General features: G+C 46.5%; 4 protein-coding genes across 8 annotated transcripts; 1 reads left to right on the top strand and 3 right to left on the bottom strand.

Annotated features, from left to right (window-relative positions):
• Positions 1-2,404: 2,404 nt before the first annotated feature.
• gtpbp1l (GTP binding protein 1, like) lies at positions 2,405-11,347 on the bottom strand. 5 transcript variants are annotated; one of them, XM_057035516.1, is made up of 15 exons: positions 11,216-11,347; positions 10,749-10,948; positions 10,252-10,363; positions 7,560-7,740; positions 7,274-7,457; positions 7,042-7,206; positions 6,835-6,958; positions 6,557-6,671; positions 5,853-5,997; positions 5,584-5,766; positions 5,386-5,521; positions 5,129-5,307; positions 4,920-5,054; positions 4,761-4,810; positions 2,405-3,562 (listed from the first exon to the last, which is right to left on the bottom strand). In XM_057035516.1, exons 2-15 carry the CDS (start codon positions 10,935-10,937, stop codon positions 3,502-3,504), a joined length of 1,959 nt encoding a protein of 652 aa, XP_056891496.1. In that variant the 5' UTR covers positions 10,938-10,948; positions 11,216-11,347; the 3' UTR covers positions 2,405-3,501. The 5 variants fall into 5 exon arrangements, with proteins under 5 accessions (XP_056891496.1, XP_056891493.1, XP_056891495.1 ...); XM_057035513.1 differs by lacking the exon at positions 4,761-4,810; XM_057035515.1 differs by lacking the exon at positions 4,761-4,810 and having other exon boundaries at positions 11,114-11,247.
• Positions 11,348-12,447: 1,100 nt separating this feature from the next.
• lgals2b (lectin, galactoside-binding, soluble, 2b) lies at positions 12,448-14,515 on the top strand. The gene is made up of 4 exons (XM_057035524.1): positions 12,448-12,533; positions 13,398-13,471; positions 13,688-13,859; positions 14,181-14,515. Exons 1-4 carry the CDS (start codon positions 12,531-12,533, stop codon positions 14,325-14,327), a joined length of 396 nt encoding a protein of 131 aa, XP_056891504.1. The 5' UTR covers positions 12,448-12,530; the 3' UTR covers positions 14,328-14,515.
• A 136-nt stretch (positions 14,516-14,651) lies between these two features.
• Positions 14,652-16,497, bottom strand: uts2r4 (urotensin-2 receptor 4). Its single transcript, XM_057035521.1, has one exon. The coding sequence runs from the start codon at positions 16,251-16,253 to the stop codon at positions 15,198-15,200; it is 1,056 nt and encodes a 351-aa protein (XP_056891501.1). The 5' UTR covers positions 16,254-16,497; the 3' UTR covers positions 14,652-15,197.
• Positions 16,498-17,422: 925 nt separating this feature from the next.
• zgc:92360 (uncharacterized protein LOC436988 homolog) lies at positions 17,423-23,447 on the bottom strand. The gene is made up of 11 exons (XM_057035520.1): positions 22,964-23,447; positions 22,199-22,329; positions 21,786-21,877; positions 20,884-20,966; positions 20,692-20,804; positions 20,195-20,341; positions 20,048-20,131; positions 19,859-19,921; positions 18,986-19,057; positions 18,182-18,413; positions 17,423-17,967 (listed from the first exon to the last, which is right to left on the bottom strand). Exons 1-11 carry the CDS (start codon positions 23,049-23,051, stop codon positions 17,939-17,941), a joined length of 1,134 nt encoding a protein of 377 aa, XP_056891500.1. The 5' UTR covers positions 23,052-23,447; the 3' UTR covers positions 17,423-17,938.

Raw genomic sequence — 23,447 nt, 5'->3', positions numbered from 1 at the left:
CAGCCGCAAGAAGAGCAGGTTCTGTATAATTCCATTAAAAGTCGAGGATTGCTCTTTTATGTGAAGAATCTGCAATCCCATGGAGCTGTGATGAGGTCTGTGAGGTCAGAGGTCAGCTCCCCTGTCCACCACGTAGCAGCATTTACTTTAGGCTGGAGGTCGAAAATGAGATGATACTTTTTTCCAGTCCGTCGCTGAGCTCAACTCTTAAACTGAATCATCTTAAAGAGGATTTTTAGGGCAGAAAAGTGTCCGTGTGATCATTATTTATCGAAATGAACGCATCATTTTCTTTAATGGCGGTTGGAAGGAGCAGTACGTGCTGGTGGCTCTGGTGTAACAGCTGCTGCTGTTCATGCTTCTGTTCTCACAACAATAAATAGAACCAGATTTTTGAGCCACGTGTCTGGATAGTAATTAATCTTGTAGTTAATCTGACTGACGTCTGGTTCCTGGAAGTCCCCGATCCTGCCCTGTTTGGCTGCAACATGTTCCTTGGAGCTGTTGGGGTGTAAACTCCAACTGTTTGCACATAGAATGTGGTCAATAGAATATGGAGTCGTAACAATAATCAACTTCCACGCCTTTGCTCAGGAGATGTTTATGGGGCGGCTGCGACTGATAAGACATTTTAAACCTATTACAAGTGTCCAGGGATGTCTCGGCATCCGTGACTCGGCTATTCCGTCTGAATTGTTCTGCTGTTTCGGTTTTATGTCTGAAGCTCATAAAAAGGGAAAATCTCAAGTCAGGAGGTTTTTTGTTGTCTAATTCGTTACCAAAGCTGAGTGGAGGATGGAATGATTTATCCTGACAGAAAAATATCCTCAAAGGAAATAGGTCAGTGATGCTAACGGAAGTTTGGTAGAGAGCCAAAGCAAATTCACTGTGTGCAATGTTACACTGTGTTACACTGGAGGTGTGCCACGTGGAATCAATCATCCGAGGTGAGATTAGCCCCAATGCTAATTTCTGTTAGCATGTTTAACTTGTTTCTGGGTGTTCGGGAGTTCTGTGGGTTGGGTTGAAGTTGTGTAGGTTGAGGCTATGTCACCATATTTTCCTCGTTTGCTTTCACTATTTAGACATTTAACCCACAGAATGTTGTTCACGTCATGTTCAGGGTCCCCGCTAACCCCCTGCAGTGGTGTCCTGCTCCCATTGCTGGTGTCTCCTCATGCTCTGCTTCCTGTTAAAGACCTTTTCCATCATAAGTGCAAAGGTCACTGGGTCATGATCGGTCTTGGCCACCGTCTCTGGGCCAGATTTCAGGACAGACGTACTGACAGATAATGGCTCCAGCTCCAGACAGTCGCCTTCATGCTGGCGTGGGGCCGTCTAAACTCATGCAGGAATGTCTTTAACAACAGCGCCACCTACTGGACCAACACAGCCTGGGCGACCCATTCAGCAGCTGATCAGTGCATCAATTGTCATCTATCAGTGATCGTAAAGCCGGGCTGATGAAATTCCCGCGAGGTTAGCAGCTTTTAAATCTGGGTTTCCTTTTAAAATCCTAAATCTGCTGAAGTGGAGTCTTGTGGGAATCCTCAGTGTCCTTGACTAAGCTGGGGGGACTCGGACTCGTTTTTGTGCTGAGCAGCTTCTCCCCCAGCATTTATCCGTCTCACTGGCCCATTTCGCATATCACCAGATCCCAGCTTTCCCGGCTGATCCAGGCATCAAACTAAAGCAAGTTTCTCTCCTGACATGGAGTCTGCTTGAAATGATTTTCTTGGGAGAATTTTGGGTGGTCACCAGGCTGAATTGTGCCATCGGCTGAATGCTAATTAGCGTTAGCTTCTCCAGTGACCCCTCTGACCTCCATACATGAAGCCAGCGTTTTTATTCCATCTTCTCTTTAGCCTCCCAGGATTGGTTGTTCTTGTCGTCTACCAGTCTGTCCATCTGTCTCACAGTCTGCTTCTTCTTGCTACTCCTCCATTCTTGCTGTTCTGACAGATTGCCGTGTTTGTTACAAACCTTTATTACAAGACCTTGTTGTGAGCCAGTAAGCTCTCGCTTTGGCTGATAGACGCCACAGAAGTTGTCCAAATCCCACCGTGGGAGCTAGCATACTTAAGCGGTATCCAGCATCTGACTGGCTGCTAATTGAAGTTAAACGGAAATAAAATCCACTCATGTGACCCCATTTGGCATCCCTGAATAAGCAGTTGATCTCTTGAGTGCAGCTTCTGCTGATGTTCTCAGACTCTAGAAACTTTAGTCGAGAGGTCTTCTAAGGTCTCAGCTGATGATATGAAAGTAAAACCCAAAGCCTGAGGCCAAGGATCTTCTTAAACACGTACGTTAACCTCTGACCAGGAGCAAACGTCAAGTATGCATCTACCTGTATTTCATAATCTTTTTTCCAAGTGTAATTCATAAGTAAAAGCATCACACATTTGTTTATAGAAGATCTTTATTTAAAATGATTTCAAACAACATTGGCAGCAGTCAGATCTCAACTCTTTTATACAAACAGGACACGTGTCTCTTCAAAACAGCCACACCTAAAAAAAACAGAAAAAACTGGTCTGGTCAAGTGTTGCTGCATGTGTACAAAGGAAGTCCCAGCATGCCATTCATTCACCCCCTTCCCCCAGTCAAAACTGGGGGGCACCATGAAGGCTCAATTTGCTGGTTGTCTGGAAAACACCTTTAGAAATGCCTGAAAGTTGTTAGAACATCAGGAACACATTGGTGTGGGAGAATTAGTCGAGAATTGTTACTTTCTGATGATTAAAATGAAGAGTTAGCGTAGCAGAGCGGCTGCATTAGCTCGCAGCGGCTAATATTCATGGTTCCTTTAGGGCAAAGTGATGCTGTTTGCATCAGAAAAGCTGGAAACTAGGAGTAACAGGAGGGAATGCACATGGGGGTGGGATTTATGTCAATGGCAATTTGTTTATTGACAAGCACAGCTAAATCAGTTTCAAATTATCATAAAAATGAGTGTACTGTAACATTATCACATGCTTTTTTGATATGCCACTCTGACAATTACATGAAAACCCTGTTTTTACTTGTAGCAGCTGGGTCAGAATCAGGTCAGAGGGTCAGGTTAACAGTTCTGCTCTTCCCCTGTAAGTGGCGCCACTGACTCCCTCATCGGGACCCTGCAGGTTACTGGTGTAACGGTGAGGATCACTGGAACGAAGAGGACGTGGACAGAAATGGAGGGGGGGGACGAGTGAACGGGACGAGTAAAGGACGTCTCTGCTGGAAATGCTGAACACCGTCAAACCACGCCTCCAAAAACTCAAGTGTATAAAGGGAACCACAAACTCTAACCTTTTGCTTAGTTACCGTAAGAAAGCTTTAAATCTACAAAAATTAAAAATAATTCACTTTTCCTGATTTGTCTTATCAAAGAAAGCCGTGCAGTCTCTGGATGGCGCCAGCAGAGATCTCGCCTCTAAGGACAAGCAGAGGCGGATGCGCCTTTTCAGGCTGTTCCTGCTGCTCCTGTGGGGACCGTCGGTGCCATCGACGTTGTATTCAGGCCTTTCCCTCGATGCCTCTGACCACCTCGCCGTCGTCCTCCACTTCCAGACTTGAGCTGTGATCAAAGGTCAAAACTAGGTCAAAGGTCAGAACAAAAAGGTCACACAGCGAGAAAATGAAAGTCTTAATGGTACAGTGGAGAGAAAAGGGCAAAAGCTGGTTTCCAAAGTAGTAAAATTAACATCTGCACATGTCAGACTGACCCACCACATTAAAAGAACAACAGTTTGGAGGTCAAAGGTGGGATGGAGGGTGGAAAAAATGACTCGCACTTGTTTTCCCAGTTAGGCTGAAATCTTGTGGTAGCTGCACAACCGTTAATTTGTTAGTCAACAATTGCAGAAAAAAAGGAGCAGCAGAGGAGCCTTGAATGGACAAAAACCCAGAGATACCAGAGCTGTGGTCTGCACACACGTCTTCACCTAATACAGTGGGACCTCTACTTACAAAATTAATTGGTTCCAGAAGTTGTTTCGTAACCTGAGAATTACGTAAGTAGAGATGCGTTTTCCATGTAAATGCCCTAATCCGTTCCAAGCCCCCAAAAATTCGGACATAATTTTTTTTTTTTTTATAAATCATAAAAATGCATAAAAACATGTAACAAATACATGTTACAATTAGATTACTGCCCAATAAATGTAGGAATTCAATGCAAGGCTTCTCCAGGAACAAAATGAACTTTATTACAGGCTAATCTTATATTAGCCGTCATTACTAGCAACTAACGTGAACACTTGTGGTAACACCGCCATCTAATGGACAAACATACGAACACCCACAATAAATCCCAGTTAGGCCATATTCTTTGGCGAGATCAACCAAACGCATCCCTTTTTCATGCTTTTCTATTTCTTGCTTAGTTTGTATGGACAAAAAGCTCTCTTCTTCTTTTTCACTTTTCTCCATCACTTTCCTGTGGTCCACAGCAATAAAAGTTAAACGAAGACGACGCTGGGATACACACAAACTTGTACATTTTGACGTCCCTCCTAGCCAATGGGATGACAGGAAAATGCTAGGTGATAGCCAATGGCAGAGCAGCTACAAGCATGTTTGCATTCGCTAAACTCCGCGAGCTGCGAGTAGCAGTGGTCGCGTATTTTTGCCTTTCGTATCCTGAAATTTCTTTCGTAACAAGAGGAAATATTTTCTCGTTGAGACGTTTCGTAACCTGAAAATTTTGCATGTAGAGATGTTTGTAAAGTAGAGGTGCCACTGTACTGATCTTTGGGCTTTTCCCTTCCCTGTACCTAATATCGATGATCTCATCATTACAAGCCTCCTCCTCTCTGTCTGAGGCCTGTGCAACACACAACGCTTCTGCGTTTAACAATAAAGGCTCTTTTCTGTTCAAACCTAAAGAGCTTAAAACATTGAAGCGGTTCAAGTCCAAATTGGCGTTTACTCACTTGGAGCTGAGCCGTGTTGGGACTGGGCAGCGTCGACCCCGCCTCCTCAGGGGAAACGGCGCCGTCTTTTTTCTTGCTGGACAGCATTTTTGCCTGCTGGGCCTTGGCTGCCTGTGTGTTCACCGCCTGGAGGAGCTAACGGCAGACGGACGCAGCCTGGGTGAGTGAAGGGTCATGTGACCTGCTGATCCATAAGTGGCTTCCTGTACCTTTGTGACGGTGCCGACGGCTTTGGTGCGCCCCTCCCTGAACACCAGTTTGTGCTCGCAGTGCAGGTACTCCGGAGTCTTGATGAAGCGGAAATGGACGGTGGCCTTGTCGCCTGTCCGCAGGCAGTCCTTGTTCATGCCGAGGATGGTCGCCGTCTGCCGGATGCTGCCGCAGTGGACTGGAGACGTGACACGGTGTGAGGGGAGAGGTGCCACAACTTAACGTTGACCTCCTGGAGGAACCAGGTGCCACTCACCCATCGCCTGGTATCGCGGAGATATTGTAGTCGGGTGGTGGAGCACCAGAATCTCGGCCTCAAACTCCCAGGTGGCCTGTGGCATCAGCTTGGGGGAGAGCATCACCATGCCTTTCCTTATGGACGAGCGCTTGATCTGAGGAGGAAAAGGAATGAGTGTAATCAGCTTCTCTCCTGTATTGATCTTCTCAGACCAACCTTTTTAAGGGCAAACGAAGCCGTCTGGCCCCCGTGAACCTCCTTGACAGGCATCCTCTTGCGGTGGATGGATTTCACGGGGATGGGGATGAAGGTGCCGAGCGGGTCGGGGCCCAGCAGCAGCGTGTCATTGAGCCGGATCACACCTCGTAACGTGGTTCCTGACACCACGGTACCCACGCCCTGTCGGAAGGAGAGCAGAGGTCAGCCCTTCTCTTCGGGTCCTTCTGCTGTGTTACAGCTAACTGAAGTGGTGTTTGCTTCCTCACCGGGACAGAGTAGGTGTCGTCTATCTGGAACTCCGCAGGCTCGTCGTTGTTGAAGTTCGTCCTGGGAGACAGCAGGTTGAGGAACATCTTCAGCAGGTCCATGTTCTCCCCGCTCACGTTAGAGATCTGAAAAATGGGGCACATCCTGCAGGAGGAGGGAGATGGTTGAGATGGATCCAACGTCTCCAACCTTTTCTACTTGAGATTAAACTTTTAAAAATCCTTTTCTCTGTTGGCAGATGAAGGATCATGATGGGGATAATAGATACTTCGCCAATGATGTTTAGGACTAGAACACAGCATGACTCTGGTGTCAATTCCAACCTTTGAATATGATGGAATTACTGTGATCACGTGCAGCCAGAGTGGTTTGTGGGCCTCGTCCTCTGAGGACATAAGTCCCCATCGCAGGGAGACTTTTGGTTACAATGTTACTGATGAATTTATTTCTTGTGACATGAGGTCTAAGGCAGAAGGCACCTCAGTCAGCATTGATCTTATAACTGTCATCAACTCACAGATTTCCTCCTATGTGTACGTCTGCTCTAAAAAGTCATCTTTGTTTATATAGCATTGTTTACAATCAAAATTGTTTCAAGGCGCTTTCCAGAATCCCAGGGCCTAACCCCAGACAAGCAACAGTGGCAAGTAAAAACTCCCCTTTAACAGGAAGAAACCTTGAGCAGGACCAGGTCTGTTATTACCTCTCAGAGCTGAAGTTGGAGGCCGTCACGATGACGTCATCCTTGTTCTGGACCAACACTGGGATCTTCCTGCAGCCTGGTGATTTTAATAACCTCTGGAGTAGTTTGAGAGTCTCTGCAGAAAAACGCAGATGTTTCAAGAGTTACTGTGAGCTTCACCACGTTCTTCTCTACCTGCACTGACTGTGGCGTCAGACTGAATAAATTCCAAGTCTAACATCCTGGTTTCTGCCTTTTCCTCATGCAATAACACATCTATTAACACAATGTTTCCATACCTTGTAGAATGTTTGCTGGACACATGTCGATCTTTGTCACGACAACAAACACCGGCACGTTCAGGGCCAGTGCCAAGCCTAAATGTTCTTTGGTCATGCCGACGATGCCAGCATTGCTGCCGACCTGATGGGACATCAGTCAGTGCACTGCTGCATATGTTCATCCTGGGACATCACACACCAAACCCTCCTCAGGTCTGCACTCACCATCAACATGCAGAAATCTGGCAGGTGTCCCGTCATACCAAAAACGGTAGTCTTGAGGTACTTCTCGTGGCCAGCTAGGTCGATGAAGGTGATGACCTTTGAGGACTTTTCACAGATCTTGGTCCAGTCCAGGCCTCCGCCGTGGTTGTCAGGCTTGTTGACCACCTACAACAGCAGAGGTAGGGGAAGATTAACGGAAGGAGGACGAGGACTCACCCTCCTGAAGTCTCACCTGTCCCTCCTGATCGAAGCCGAGGATGTCGTTGCCCACACTGCTGGTCCTGCCGCTCTCCATTTCATGTTTGTGTCTGAAAAGCTTTTGGCGAGCGAAGCCTCGTCCATTGTCCAGCTCTCCGTGCGTCAGAACCCCCAGCAAAGTGCTCTTCCCTGCATCCACGTTGCCCACCACAGCCACCCTGGAGACCAGAGGCCGAACACGAGCAGAGAATTAGCAAGCAGTGACGCAACAACAGTTAGCAATAGCATGACATGAACGTAGGCCGCTGCGTTTAGACCACCTGACTTCCAAGAAGTCCTGTTCTCCAACACGCTGGCGAATGAGGTAGTCCTGAATCTTCCCGCCAGTGTCTGTCCGCTCCCTCAGCCAGATCAGGTCAGCGTCGATCTGTTCGCACAAGGATCGCACCGTGGCGATGGACGCCTCCATGTCCTTGTCATCCAGACCACTGTCGCCTCCATCTGGAAGAGAGAGGGAGGGGCGACATGAGAGAAAAATAATAAAATGGCTTAATAAAACAGACAAAGCTGAATATTATACTGTTCATTTCAATCACTTGTGATGAGAAAAGACTACAGATTGCAGAGGAGGAGGTGGTGTTCTTCCTTTCTCGCGGCCATAAATAAATAATGCATGAGTAATGGTAAAGAAACATCCAGAGAAAAGTGGAGTTGACTTTAAATGACAGGGTGGAGTCCAGTAGGTTGATGTAAATAAACAGAAAAATAAAAATCTAGAAATCCAAGACCTCTGGGTCAGGTCAGCAGAGCAGTCTGACATGAAGCGGTGAGACAGCATTTGTGCTGAGCAAGGTGAAATATGACACTTTTAAACACGCCAACATTGGCCCAGCCCCTGCCACACACACAGTTGCTGCAACATGCAAAAAATAGCCCTGGCTACAAAAACTATGGAGCTTGTTTGAAGAGTGGAGCAAACAGATGAGCTGGGGTGGAAACAGATGTACAGATTTTTCTCTTCAACCATATCTTCCACCGGTGGGTTTGGTTCTTACATAAACACAATTGTTAGCCAGCGGGTTAACTGCCAAATACAACCATGGGTGAATCCTAAAATTCCCTCCATTTTCCACAACAATCACTATCGATCAACACAGGAATGTTGCACACTTACATTAAAGTGATCTTTGGGCTTCGGTGTGCTGGACTTTAAGATAACTATAAGATATTCTGCCTCCAAGACACAATTGTAAGTCTTCCCATGTTGGTACAGATCACCAGAAACAAAATCATGTCAGCCCACTGTTCCTAGCATTGCTGACTGTGTCCAGAACTTGCATGCTTCTAAATCCATAAATCCAAAAGGTTTTTGAACAGTTTCTGAATTATGGTCTATTTACCTTTGTAACACTCCAGAAAACCAAAACGCTCCCTGGGGCATACTCTCATTCCCATCCTTAACACTAACCCTTCTGAAACCCAGGATACCTAAAACTGTCTCACTATACACACACACAAAAATGATACATTTTCATGTTTCTATTGAACACAACATGTAAACACAGTTCAAGGTGGAAAAAGTATGGGAACTCCATGCAAATGATTTCTCCACAAGCTAATTGCAGCCAACAGTCAGCCAACCTGGAGTCCACTTAATGTGAAGAGGGTTCAGGTGTTGGTTAAAACTGCCCTGCCCTCTAAAAAACACACACCAGTTGTGAGTTCCATGTTCAGAGGCATTGCCTGATGAGAACCATGCCTCGCACAAAAGAGCTCTCAGAAGATCTACGCTCAAGAATTGTAGACTTGATCTATGATCCTGGAAAGGGTTACAAAAGTATCTCTAAAAGCCTTGATGTCCATAAGTCCACAGTAAGTGGACTATCTACAAATGGAGAAAGTTCAGCACTGTTGCTCCTCTCCCCCAGTGTGGTCGTCCTGTAAAGATGACTGTGAGAGCACAGCGCAGAATGCTCAGTGTGATGAAGATGCTAATAGTATTGTTGAAAAATCTACAATAAGTAAAACATTAAACAAGAATGGAGTTCATGGGAGGACACCATGGAGGAAGCCAGTGCTGTCCAAAAAAAATAACAAAACATGGCTGCACTGAAGTTTGCAAAAGAGCACCTGGATGTTCAACAGCACTACTGGCAAAACATTCTGTGGACAGGTGAAACCAAAATGGAGTTGTTTGGAATCAACGCACAACGTAATGTGTGAAGAAAAAAGGCTCAGCACACTAGCATGAAATCCTCATACCAACTGTTAAATATGGTGGAGGGCATCATGATTTGGCGCTGATTTGCTGCATCAGGGCCTGGATAGATTGCTGTCGTCAATGGAAAAATGAATTCCCCAAGTTTATCAAGACACTTTGCAGGAAAACTTATGACCATCTGTCTGCAGACTGAAGCTCAAGATACAACTGGAGAATGACCCAAAGCATTGAACCAAGTCAACAACAGAATGGCTTCAACAGAAGAAAATACGCCTTCTGGAGCGGCCCTGTAAGAGTCCTGACCTCAACCTGATTGAGATGCCGTTTCATGACCTTAGAGAGCAGAGAGCGATTCACACCAGACATCCCAAGAATATTGCTGAACAGTTTTGTACAGAGGAATGGTCCAAAATTCTTCCTGACCATTATACTGGTCTGCATCTATAGGAAACGTTTGGTTGAGGGTATTGCTGCCAAAAAGAGAGTCGATCAGTTATTAAATCCAAAGGGTCACATACTTTTTCCACCCTGAACTGTGAATATTTACAAGTTGGGTTCAATAAAAGCATAATTTATCATTTTTGTGCAGTCTTAGTTTAAGCAGACTGTGTTTGTCTAGTGATGTGTCTTAGATGAAGATCAGAACATATTTTATGACCAATTTATGCAGAAATCCAAGTAATCCCAAAGGGTTCACATACTTTGTCTTGCCACTTAATATAAATATAGTCTTTACACATTAAATTAACTACATTTTCTAACAAAAGTTGGACTAAATGTGTCAACCTTACCTGAGGCCGTCCCGATCACGTAGATGGTCTCTCCACAGCCTTCGTCTATCCGCTCTCTCAAATGTTGTAATAGTAAATCATACTGTTTTGCTGTAGGGCTAACCAGAACCAGCTGAAAAGTGAGGGACAAAGAATGCATTCGCAGTCAACCCAAAGCAAACACATCCAATATTTCTTTTGTAAATGTGTGATGGCACAAACTCAAAGATGCTGTAAAAGTCGACAAAAAAGCAAAGAAGTCACTCTGATGTCCCAGACAGTTCCTAGAACCTTTGCACATATGTGCTGAGCAGTGTGACCTGCCAGCAGGATGCAGTTACATACGTGTCACTGCAATATTTTAAACAACAGCACAAAGTACACTCAAACCGACACACAAGTGGAATCACAATACCTATGCATACAAAAGCGTTTATTTGCCTGGAAACATAAAGTCCTAGTGGGAAAGTGTCTAATTTGGAACAATAATTGAACCACCGCTGAGAGTAAGGGCCCACCTTACTGCTTAGATCGAGATGATCCGCGGACTCTCCGTTCGTTCCGTCGCAGCCTTCAAAGCCCTCAGCGCCGCATGGGTCATCTTCACATCCCCGGTCCGGTGCAAACATACAGGCGGGTACTATAGATTCTGCTTCTGCTATTGTATTCGGACATAACACCGGCTCTGTCGCCGTCAACGTGGCCATTTCTAGAGAAACTATTCAAGGAAAAGCAACAGAGAAACTCATTTATCTCCTATGCTCGACTTCACTTACAAACACAGCAAACACCGAGCTAGCTAATGCTAACAAACATCGAACTTGCTCTCACAACCGGTGGCAATCTAGACCAAAAACATAGAAATATAATATGAAGCCATCACCGCAAAAGGTCCAGTATATATCTTCGCTTTCATGTATTTGAGCTGTCAGAACGACATGTGAATCCACTAAATAACTAAAAGTTTGTAAAACTGAAAGCTTACCAAAAGTTGCTAATATGCTAACTTAGTTGATTCGGACCAGCTTCAATGGTTCTGCGTCGTGTGTGACACGCCCACCACAAACACCATAGATCCCGATTGGCTATAGTACTTTACTACCACGCCCAACTGTAAACGACAACACTCTTGAGCGTGTCAGCGCGTGGAAACGAAACTTTGCCCTGTTGGCACGTCACTGTGACGTCACTATCTGGAGGAATCCACCGGCGTCGTGCAAAAACGAATCAAAACGATTTTATTTATCCAAATGAAGATGGCGAGAATCAGAGCAGCGTTAATCAATCATCACCAGATTTCACTGCTACGACTTCCAGGACGAAAAACAAAGCAAAATCAAACCATTTATATTAAAAAAAAACTATCCAAATTAACAGCTTTTTCTTTTATATCCTCTCTGATCACTTAGTATCTTCAGGAAAACATTTCAGCCCCCTTTTTACTCACGTTTAGCGAAATTTGCTACCGCTGCTTTTACCTATGGGTGTTTATAGCCTTTTCAAATAATCGTGTTTTCGTCTGTTTTAATCAATGTTTTAGGGGGAGCATATTTTGATAGTCCAAACATCATTTTCGATACGAAGCAGAAAATCGACACAACACCGCAGCGCTTTATTTTTCGACATTTCCAAATTACACCACTAGATAGCGCCCTTTCACAGAGTTACACTTTTCTGTTACATCCAAAACTAATGCTACAATCGCTACCATCAATTTTTGCCACCGTTTTGTTCGTCCTGTATTCGAGGTTTAACCTCGGTAAAAGGATCAATGAATATATATTATTGATTATAGACTATGATTACGATTAGACAAACAAGGCGCTTTGGGAGAAATTTTGCGTTGTATGATGGAGGTTGTTTGACGTTAAAATATAGGCAGCAGTAACAGGTTAAATATTATAGTAAGTTGCTTGCTAATCAAAGCCCCTTGATCAAAGTTCTTCTGGAATCTTGAACATCACCATCACTGTACTCGGTCATTCTCCACATTTCCTGAACATTTCATTCAAGTCCGCTCAGGACTTTTTGAGTAATCTCCCAAAAACTTACAGGTAAATACCTCCAGCACTGGTTCCTTTTTTGTGAGTTAATCTGTAGATGCCAAATAAATTAAATGATTGGCAGAATGCACTGCGATCTCCATTTACCTGAATTCCTGCTCAGAATGGCCCAAATCATGTGACTTTTTTTCCAACCCTTTCCTGGCTGGTTGCTTCCTGTTGGCTGGTTATATAAACCTCTGAGCTTGTGTTGCTGGTCTTTGTCACTGGAAGGACGAACCACCGAAGGCAGCCAGGATGGTAAGTATGAGGCTCATCTGAGCATTTAATTATCCTCTTCATTAATGAGGAAATTCACCTCTGTGCTCCTGCTTTTACAATTATTTCTTAATACTGTTGGAATTATGATCAGCACAGAAGAAAAATAGTCTAATAAACACACAGCTTTGGTGTGTATAAGTCCGTAGTTTGCTCGTTCCTGAAGCCTGTTAAAGGTCGTTAAAAGGAAAGATGATCTTTGCAGGGAGATGAAATCGAAGTGGAATGCTGATCCAGGTTTGCATTAACAGTTTGGGGGCTTCTGACGGGCTGGTGCACATGTTGCCTGCAAGGTGACGGAAACACCCGGAAGGATAAATTCTCTCAATAATTATTCTCCAATGCTCAGTCAATGATAAACCAGCAGATAAGGATGTGCTGTGTGTGCCAGAGAGACACTGAGGGGTGCCACAGCGGATGACTTCAGCAATATATCGTATTATTTTATGATCAAACTGGTGGACTGGTGACCACTGGATGGGCCCCAGTAGCAGCAGCCAGGATAAAGAGGCAGCTTTTAGAAGATGGGTGGTATGTGCTTATTAGTTGGAACATAGACCGTAGGAACACACAGGCAGGTGATTCTTTATTGTTTTACTGCCTGGTGAGAACATATAGGAGCAGATGAGGCTCCGTCCTGTCTGCTTTTACAACCGGGGTGCCGCTCCAGCCTGGTTGATCATCAACCGCTCAGATAAGAAGCTCAGCCATCCTCAGGGTGGCATTCATTCTAACTAGAGGATGTGGATGATTGATGGTTAAAGCTGTGTCAAAATGATTCCCCACCATGAAGGCGTGAACTTCTCTCAGACATCCAAATCTGTGCCTTCTTCGTGATTTCCGCAGAACATCAGGGACATGTCATTCAAGGAGGGGAAGGAGCTGAAGGTCCGGGTGAAGCCCAGCGATTGCTGCTCCAAGTGAGTTGTACACACGCGCTTCACAAGCACTTTCAGCTGGCAGGCAGGCAGACGATAAAGGTCCAAAAATGAGGGACACCTCTTAGACAAGTTAGACAAGTCTGTCCCCACTGGTGTCCCAGATCCAGATTCCCCCTCAGTCTCAGGCCAGGTCCCCAGTGTGACCCCAAACAGAAGGGTCCTGAGCACCCCTCTCTAACCATCTGATCCTCCCAGCTTCTCCATCAACATCGGCCATGACCCCGACAACCTGGCCCTGCACTTCAACCCCCGCTTTGACTTCGGCCACGACGTCAACACCATCGTCATGAACTCCCTGTCAGGGGGGTCCTGGGCTGACGAGCAACACGAGGGAAATTTCCCCTTTACGCGTGGGGAGGAGGCTAAGGTGGGTGGTTTTACTGGCCCTGCTGGTCTGCTGCCAGAGGTCCAGTCATAGAGTCTATAGTCTCCAGCTGTAGGAAAATATACAGCAGATCAGTCAACAGTGATTTTATGATCTTTATTAAGGTAATAACATCTTGGGCAATATGTTTATCAATGGGGTCGCCATCTGTGTAACAGCGTAGGTCAACATATAAAAGAGCTGCACAGCCGTTAAAACTGCCATCAAAGACAGATGAAGCAGCGTCAGCTCCACCATAGGTTCTCTTAGCTCTCTACTGGAGAGACGTTTCTGGTGTCCCTCACACATGTGTGTCTCCTTTAGTGCTACATCAACTTCAACATGGAACAGTTTTACATCAAGCTTCCTGACGGCTGCATGGTCAATTTCCCCAACCGCCTGGGCGACGTCAAGTACGACTACTTTGACATCCGCGGCGAGGCCAAGGTGATCGGCATCAAGCTCAAATGATGACGGTTGCGAACTTGTCCAACATGAGTGTATTAATCTCGTCCTCAGCTGCAGCCAATAAAAACGTTATTCTCTGAGGCTGTAATGAGAAAAATGGCCTACAGATGGCGGCATAGCACCTGCCTTGTTTGCCAGTTTCACTGCTTTAGCCACTGAGGTCCTGAAATAAAACTGGTTTTAAAAAAGGGCCATTTTGTGGAGCGTCATGTATGGGAAATCTTTTCAATTAATATTTCTTTTGATTTCTAACCCAAATATCGATGTTTGCTAGCAAAATTTGCACCAGGAAACACCTGAACAAACTAAAGTGCTGTTGAAACAAACACCGACATTTAAGAGAATATCATAAATTAGCAAGAAGCATTATGATGATTAAAATTACACGTATATGATGTAATATCATCAAAACTGGATTGTGAATGTAAAAAGGGGACCTCCTTAGGAATCCATCGTGTTTGCTGCTACTAGATCCAGAAATAAGCAGAAGAGCTGAGGCGTGATGAAGCTGAAAGCAGGTGAATTCTTGGGACACAATTTGCAGGAAGGCTCAAAGAGGTTGTGGCCTGAGGCCGAGGAATGTGGCACGATGCAATCACATTCCCCGGAATATGAAATATCCTTTACGACCAGCGTGCGAGTCGGCGTATGTGTGTTTGAGCAGCCAGTGAGGAAAATTACATCAAAGAATTAAAAACAAGCCCAAAATGTTAGCGACCGCAAACAGAACATCAGAATCGCTGCAATTTGTAGATTATGTTTTAAAAAACCAACATACATTTCATTTCATTGCTACCATTTCACAAACACAACTTCAAGATGTAGCTCTCGGATGTGGGCAGAAGTCCCCCAGATGTATCGTTGAGTTAGCAGCTACGGCTCCTGCTGCGGCGTCAGTGTAGCTGATCCGGGGTCGGCCCTGCTCGACCCCACGAACTGGCCTTTCTGGGCCAGGTAATCTTTGTAATTCCGGGTTAGAAGAGTGTAAAGAAATGGGTTGATGCAGCTGTTCCCGTAGGTCAGACACGTGACGAAGAAGTTGACGTAATTATGAGTAGCGGGAGACAAAGCCCTGAGGGTCTCCGGTGAGAAGAGCTTAGCAAGCTGCCATCCCCAGAATGGAAGAAAACAAGCCCAGTAGGCCACCACGATGCTGAAGATCATTGATACGACTTTCTGTTTGAGTCCTCTCCTTCGGGCAGCCCGGCTGCTCCCTCCTAAGCTAGCCTGAACTGCCCAGTAGCGCCTGGCTAGGGAGACGTACAGGGCAACGATGACCAAGCCGGGAACCAAAACGCTTGTCAGAAACAGAACAGTGATATAGATTTTAAAGGCCTCGGGGGTCCACGTGGGGAAGCAGATCCTCTTAACCAAACCAGCCGCTGTTGGTTTGCCCACCCTCAGCTGTATCATCACCATCATGGGCAGCGTTAGCGCGAAAGCCGTCCCCCATATGATCCCTGCCGCAAGCCTCCGTGTCCGGGTCGAGGACTTGTGTGCACTAAAGGGTCTGGCCACGGCGCGGTAGCGTTCCAGGCTCATGGCGACCAAAATGAAGACGCTGGCGTGCATGGTGAGGAGGTCCAGACTCAGGAGGATGCGGCAGCCTGCCTCGCCAAACAACCAGTCGTGGGCAAAGTACGTGCACACCACGAAGGGGATGGTGGACAGGTAGAGCAGGTCGGCCAGAGCCAGGTTGACAATGTAAACGTACATGGAGCCGGTCCGGCGCAAAGCAGCCGAGCGGGTGATCACGAGCGTGTAGGAGTTACCTGCCACGCCCATGGCGCACATGGTTGTTAACATGGCACCCAGCAGGGACGTCACCCACAGGCCTCCGGTGCCGCTGCCCTCCTGGGCCCCTCCGTCCCCCATTCCTGGGCTCACGGCAAGGCCCCGGCTGTTGCTGGCATTAGCAGTGCAGTTCATCGCAGGTTTGCAAGTCAGACTGTGATGTTTCCAAGGCGATCTAAGGTTAGATCAGCAAAGGTCGGGATGGTCGATGCTGGATAGCAAACACATTTCAAAGCTGCAGCGTTAAGGTTAGGAAAGGCGGGGGTCCAGGTCAAGCACGCCGGTCTCCAAATCAGAGGAGCTGAGATATCGGTAATCCACGCTGATGCATTGCCACGGCCGCTCTCGCCCTCCAGTCTCTCTCTCGCCCTCCACTCTCTCTACCTCCTGGAGCAGTTGTGGCAGGACACTGCTGCGTCTGTGTCCTCATTGCAGCTCTCTGGCTCTTCACGTCTGTCCTCCCCTTTTCTCACCAGGGTGAAAACTAGCACGGGCTCATAAATTTGCGATGTGCTTCTTTTAGGATCTGGTGCTGCCGCTCGCCACACTACGGTTTTATGTGGATGAGGAGTCAGTGACAGGCCCAACGGCTACAACCACAGGCAGATTTATCACCACGCTTAACCGCTGTAGGTTTGGAGATAATCCAGACCCGTGTCACTTAAAGGGTTAAAAACGGACTTTTTTTTAATCATCTAACTCTCCATCAACCATAGTTTATTTTTATTTTCTAACCAAGTTTGGTTGATTTTTTAATCATGAACTCTTTTTTTTGCTACATTTGTGGTCCAGTTTCAGTCACACAAGTCTAGAAAAGACTTCCTTTATTAGAGTTCACTTATTTTAATATTCTTTGTCAAGGATCAAATCAAATCAAATCAATCTTTATTTATATAGTGTCTTTTACAATCAAAATTGTTTCTAGGCGCTTTCCAGAATCTCAGTGCCTGACCCCCACAAACAACAGTGGCAAGGAAAAACTCCCCTTTAACAGGAAGAAACCTTGAGCAGGACCAGGCTCATGTAGGGGGACCCTCCTGCAGATGGTTGGTTGGGTAGAGAGAGAGGAGAGGAGAGGAGAGGAGAGGAGAGGAGAGGAGAGGAGAGGAGGAGAGGAGAGGAGGAGAGGAGAGGAGAGGAGAGGAGAGGAGAGGAGAGGAGAGGAGAGGAGAGGAGAGGCACAGAGCACAGAAACACACACAAAAATACGCTATACAGCGGGTCAGCGGGGCCGGAGGTCATCATGCAGGGCCGTGACCACCTGCAGGCATGAAAATGAATTTTCTCTAATGAGACACCAGATCTTTGGGTAGTTTGAGTTTCTTTAAGTCAAAACAAAACAAAATAGCTGTTTGCTGCTGACAAAAGTGGACAGGCAAAATTCGGAAGACATCTTTGGTAGTTATGGTCTTTTCCACACGCAGGTGTCGATAGACCACACACAAATGTAAAAAATAGTTCCAGGTTTTCTGTTCTCGTGCTTTGCCTTTAAGAACCTTGGCAAACCTTAACAATATATAAAATATAGAAATTAATGTTTAACTCCTCAGCTGTACAAGTAGTGTCGTTGTAAATGTTTCTGGAATGATGTCTCCACTTTGGGAGCTCAAAGGATAATAGGAAGGTTTTAAATCAGAGTTACATTAAAATGTTAATAAAATCACAATAAAACACAATGGAAAATGTTTTTCAAGGTTCTACTGAGGCAAGAACAAGACTACAAAAGTTCCAGATGATTCCAGTCGATGCCAAAAGAAGTCAGGAAAACAGAGTTGACAGGCTCCTATTGCAGATCCCTCCGACCTCTGACCTCTGGTCCATCAGGCCCGGTGCTTGAACAAGGCTTCCACTTTAAAAGACAAGAGCAAAAAGAGACACAAATATTATGGACCATTAAAAAGTTTGGCAGTGAGGTGATTAAAGCAACTCTCCTCCTCCCTCAAACATCCTAAAGCTTCTACGCCCACGGTGGCTGATCTGAGGTCAGCGGGGAGCATACGAACAGGATAACAACGGGATGTTTGATTGAGCTCCAGGATGAAGTAATAGTCGCTGAATCTTACTGGTGTACTCCTGAGGGGACATCTGGGCGCTCATGACGTCGCTGAAGTGCTTCAGCCAGTCCTGCTGGTCACTCTCCAACTCACAGGTAAACAGGTAGCAGCGGTCAGGTGTTTTTATGGTTATGCCGTGTTGCCAGGCACCGTTACGATAGGTGCCGGCGGGCAGGCCGGCGGAGACGCTGTAGCCGTGATCTTTGTTCCCCAAGAACACCTCACCCTTCGCAAAGGCGTCCTAGAAAACACACACAAGCTGCTGTTTTTAGCAGGCTAACAGCTAGCGTCCTCTTTGAGTTATTATGGTATGGGTGAAGGTAATAACAGGTCCACAACCTACCAGGGTCCCGCTATGCTAATGCTAACAGAAACAGATTAAGAGACCTGCTTGCTCTGAGCTTTCTGCACCTACTCCCAGTCACAAAGCTTCATTTTCTATCCAAGCACTGGTTTTTCCTGTATGGGGATCTTGGACATTTGAGTCACTTTAGCTGGTTTAATTATTTCTCTGCTGCACTGAACTCTTACAGCAGCAACACAGCTGAGCTAATCTTGCTCTCGGCACGTACGTCAGATTAGGAAATCTGAATTAAAGACCCATAAACTTACTAAATGTATCTGTGATTTATGAGTCTAGGGTCCAGACTGTACATCTCTATTGCAGCCTTCTACCCTCTGATAAGGTTTCAGTCTCTCCTCATCCAAATAAAACAAGATGATGAGCTGAAAGGATCCACGATAGTGACGGTCAGATGTCCCAAAGCTGTAAACTGAACATCGACTGTGTCCCGACGCCCGTGTCTCTCGTACCAGCGGATCTTTGTAGTACATCAGTCGTCTGTGGTCCAGCGTGAACCAGCGCTTCTTGAAGCCTTCAGTTTGCTGCAAAAGGAAACAGGATGAAACAGTCAGAGAGCAGCGTTGTTCTCCCATCTGAGAGGACAATTGTCGGGTTTCTCAGATGACTCTCGATCTGTTTCCCTGAAACTTGATCTCCTCTCAGCGTCTAAGCAATAAGGAGCGCTTGTGTCTCACGTCTGGAGCCTCAGGCAGGTCTTCCAGGACACTCTTGACCGAGTGTAAACATAGATCCTGCTGCAGGCTCAAAGGGGTCACTGGACCCGAGAAAGAATTCCTACTGAACCGGAAAGAATTCCTACTGTGTCACTGGGGACACCTCCAATAAATGTGTCTCACATGTGAGGAACTTAATGGTGGCGGGGGAGCCAATTAGAGAGCGTTTTCATCCCAGACGGACAGACGGAAATTAAACCCGTGTCAGAACGCGGCTCGCCACATCAAGGAGGATCATCCTGGATCAGATGACAGCTTCCTAATGCGTGTGGAACAGCAACAATGCAGCCGTTTCCTTCTTATCCAATCATCTGTGTTTCAACGTCTGCTTATGTCGGAGCCCCTGACACCTCGAGGATGAAATAGATCCTCGGCTGAAGCCTTTTATTCCCCCTCAGAGAGACTGAAGGACGTGTGGATGATGTGGTCCGCAGGTCTGAGCCCCCAGCTGTCACTCAGTCTGTCAGAAGAGCCGCGCTGACGGCTGGTTAGCCTGTTAGCACAACTGGCATTGGCTACAGTAGAGACGGGGAGAAGTGGGAGCAGGAGGGGCTATGAAACTGCTCCTATGTGTGTGTGTGTGTGTGTGTGTGTGTGTGAGAGACTTGCCCTGGGACCTGTCTTTTCCATGTATCCTTCCTTCAGAAAGTTCCGGGTCAGTTTGGGTATCAGCTGAAGAAGTAAGCAGACCAGCGGTGACAACACTGTAGCTGACTGCAGCTTTTTTCACCATCTCGGTGACAGTTTCAACAATAATCAGCAGTAAAAAAGAAAAGAGGAAAAAAAAAAAGCGCTGACCTCAGTGTCTGTCGCTCCAGGAAAGGCCACCTGCAGGTAGCGAAGCTGAACCGCGCGGATCGAGTTGAACCAGTCTACGATCTCCTGGTGAGAGAGAAGAGAGCATGAAGGGTGACGCCGTGCCGGGGTCAAAGGTCACCTCAGTACCTTGCCGCTGTCGTGGTACACAAAGATGCTGCGGGTGCTGTAGTCTTTGAGGTAGGTGATCTGCAGGCCGTTGGGGTTTCCGATCTTCTCGGGCTGGAAGGTTGCGTTCATGCCGTCGATCTTGATTATCGCTTTGGGCTCCTTCGCCTGCGCCAACGCAGAAGCACAATGAAGCAACTCAGCATCAGCGATGAAGCGCGGCGCCTCACAAAGCCGGTGACGCAGGTGTGTCATCGGCGCGGCGCTTTAATTACACGCTGCAGTGTCCTGGACATTATGAAAGACAGACACAGAAGTGTCCGCGCACGAACACAGTGTTCCCAGTGCTCCCAGCCATGACTGGTTGGCTTAGTGACTCAGCCAGAATGACAGAGAGGACTGGCGGTGGTTAAGCACATGTGATGAAGTGTATGATTATGTGTGGAGGTGAGTCCCAGTTAGGCCCACAGAAGGATCAGGTGGGGCAGCATCAGGACAGGTGAGGAGGAGCCGCTTACGTCATACTTGGTGAAATACTTGAGGGTTCCCTCCCGCTCCGAGAGGACAAATCGCCTGCTGAGGAACTGGCCGTTGTCCCGTCCCCTCTTCATCAACATGCCGTCTCTAGTTTCTGTGGGAGACCAGCGTAGGTGACTCCTCAGCGCGGCGCGATTTCACGCGTGTCTGCAAGCGTGTCCACCTGCGCTCACCTTCATCGTATGTAAAGCTCTTGGCGGGCTCTGTGAACTCCTTCCTCTCATACTTTGCCCTGATCCACTGCTCCCTCAACAGCCTGAGCAGACACACACACACGCACACACACGGAGGACACATCAACACAGCCAGCTCCAACAATGCTACTGGCTGGCTAATAGAGTTTTAGACAGACACGAAAGAGAGATCGAGGCAGACATAATTATTATAAACACACACATTTCAGCGATTAAAGTCACTTTATCCTGTAAAGGTGGTAAAACATGTGAGTTTTTTGTTCATATCAGATGTACAAAGTTACCTCAGTGGCCGTAACTGTCGTACATTTTATTAAGATTTACTAGTTTACATTTTCTACATCTACTTTGATTTGACTTGCTAGGCTTGTCACACCCAAAGGCTTGTTTTTATTGATTTAGTGTTGATTAGATGATAGTTCAAGTGCCTCTGATGGCCTCTAGACCTTGTAACCATAAATAAATAGAAAATTAATGAGTTAAACTATTTAAACATTAACAGTAGAAGGAAGCATTTGTTTAGGGTTATCATTGGACAACACAGACTGAGCTGTTGGCTGGTAGCATAAGTCTGCAGCATGATCTCATCACGACTATCAGGTGATCACATCAGGGATCTACCCACAGAATAAACCCATTGCTGACCCTGACATCGTAGCCTGAAAGGCAACAGAACCGGCTGTCACTGTTGCCTCTGACAGCTGTGCACAACTTTATTTACACCCACCAGTATATGGACCAGCCAACTGGTCTCACTGGGATCCACAGACCCAGGTCAGCTGGGTCTATTACCCAGCATCTATCATTTGCAGTACTTTATACACAAGGGTGCAGCAGCATACAGCGTACACACTGTTATCTGCGTAGCTATGGTTACTCACCGGCAGTCTTTGTGGGTTGGTTTATAGTAGTAGACTGGAACAGCGGCCTCATATTTGCTCTTGGCCATCTGATTACCATTCTCAGCCATCAACTGAGAAGAACACAGATGAGAAACAGATGACTCACTTGGAGCCGCATTTTTACACCCTTTCTGTTCAGCAGCTCAACTCGGAAATATTTAGAGACAAAGATGATAAATGAAATGTTTCCCAACCGAAGTGCAAAGTACAGCCACACTTTATTACCTCTGTACAAACATACTGGGCAGGAATGCGATAGACTGAGAGTGTTGGATTTGATTACCCAGCAAGGGCGTCACGTCGCAGAGGTGAAACTAGCTTTAAAATGAGATTTGAAGGGTCACCAACATCACTCCAACCGACCAACCAAAGTTCATAATCTGAGGTCGCACCTGAAGTTCATGGTCCTCCCAGTGTGAAAGGTTCAGCGACTTCACCTTACTGATGGCAGGAATGTTGCGGTGGATCCCAGAGCAGTCCAGACAGATGAAGACCCCCAGGGAGCAGGACCCCCAACCAGGATCTTCAGAGAGAAAATTGAAAAGCACAAACTCGACTGAGAGATGCACAGATGGAAGGAAGAGTTTCTGGTACTCGGAGGAGGTGACTGGAGGGTGAACATGGGAACTAAACAAGGCACATTCTGCATTTTATTAATGTTTTCTAAAAACGTATCAAACATCCATATTATCAGGTCATATCAAGGAATCTTATCTCACAACACAGCTGATGCTCTCTCAGTTAATCCATTAATGGAGGTTAAAAGTGATCAAATTCAAATCTCTCACTCCTCCACTGGCTTTTGTTTTTCATTCTAATATGTGTAATTCACGATCTAAAATGACAAAGATGCATAAATCACAGCTGAAGGTTGTGATCAGGTCTGATCTGCACGTTCAGACTCGCCGCCGGACTTCTTTTGTAGTCTTCCGCCATGAGAAACGCCTCACCTGGTGGCACTATTTACCTTCATGTGCTCTATGATTTTCTGTTTTCTGAGCCTATGAGTATCAAAATGCTAACCCAAACTTAGCTTTGATTCAGCACCCAATGCGGCTACGAAGGTTTAAATGATAACAGATAAACATTAGTAGTAGGTTGTGGCGGAGTGTTCTGCTCCGCGCCTGCACAAAAATCTAGGAAAAACTCGGTCTCACCGAGGGCTCCGCAGTCTGCGCAGACTTCATTTCCAGGAATCTGCTGGATCTCCCTTAGTGTTCGAGCTGCGCTCGCATTCAGCGACATTTCAGTCCGGATCTTTGCTTCTCAGACGGAGTCAGAGATGTTCGGTTAGCTCCACCGCGCAGCCGCTCGAGTTTAGGCGTGTTCTACCTGCACTGCTCCGCGGGCAAGTCCGCACAGGTACCAGGCAGCCTTCAGTCCAGGCGAAGGAAGGAAATCACACCTCTCCTTGTTAAGTGTTCATGTTACAGTGGGCGCTGACCTCCTAGGGGGTGGAGGTCCGGGGCCTGACAAGTCACCGTGCAGAGACGCGGTTTTCAGCGTGCGACAGAACCCGGTGCAGGAAGTGAAAATTTGGGGTTGTCCAAACTCGCTTTTCCGCTTTTCAACATTCTCTGTAGCTTGTCTCACTACACGTGTGCAGCGCTGCAGCCGTGCACGCTCACAGTGACGCCTTCA

This window comes from Takifugu flavidus, chromosome 6 (assembly GCF_003711565.1).
Source record: "Takifugu flavidus isolate HTHZ2018 chromosome 6, ASM371156v2, whole genome shotgun sequence".
Taxonomy (NCBI): Eukaryota; Metazoa; Chordata; class Actinopteri; order Tetraodontiformes; family Tetraodontidae; genus Takifugu; species Takifugu flavidus.
Note: the sequence above shows the minus strand (reverse complement) of the source record. Positions and strands in the feature narration are given on the sequence as shown.

Bases quoted from the DNA above. Each gene is read 5' to 3' on its own strand.
- gtpbp1l (XM_057035513.1), bottom strand. From the start codon at position 10,937: ATGGCCACGTTGACGGCGACAGAGCCGGTGTTATGTCCGAATACAATA. The intron at 5,308-5,385 runs GTGAGTGGCACC...TCACGTCTCCAG, and splicing joins TCCGCGATACCAGGCGATGG to TCCACTGCGGCAGCATCCGG. The intron at 5,055-5,128 runs GTACAGGAAGCC...GTCTGCCGTTAG, and splicing joins CCGTCGGCACCGTCACAAAG to CTCCTCCAGGCGGTGAACAC.
- lgals2b (XM_057035524.1), top strand. The intron at 13,472-13,687 runs GTGAGTTGTACA...TGATCCTCCCAG, and splicing joins CCCAGCGATTGCTGCTCCAA to CTTCTCCATCAACATCGGCC. The intron at 13,860-14,180 runs GTGGGTGGTTTT...TGTCTCCTTTAG, and splicing joins CGCGTGGGGAGGAGGCTAAG to TGCTACATCAACTTCAACAT.
- uts2r4 (XM_057035521.1), bottom strand. From the start codon at position 16,253: ATGAACTGCACTGCTAATGCCAGCAACAGCCGGGGCCTTGCCGTGAGC.
- zgc:92360 (XM_057035520.1), bottom strand. From the start codon at position 23,051: ATGTCGCTGAATGCGAGCGCAGCTCGAACACTAAGGGAGATCCAGCAG. The intron at 20,342-20,691 runs GTAAGCGGCTCC...GCGTTGGCGCAG, and splicing joins AGTATTTCACCAAGTATGAC to GCGAAGGAGCCCAAAGCGAT. The intron at 19,922-20,047 runs GTCAGCGCTTTT...TTACTTCTTCAG, and splicing joins CTGGAGCGACAGACACTGAG to CTGATACCCAAACTGACCCG.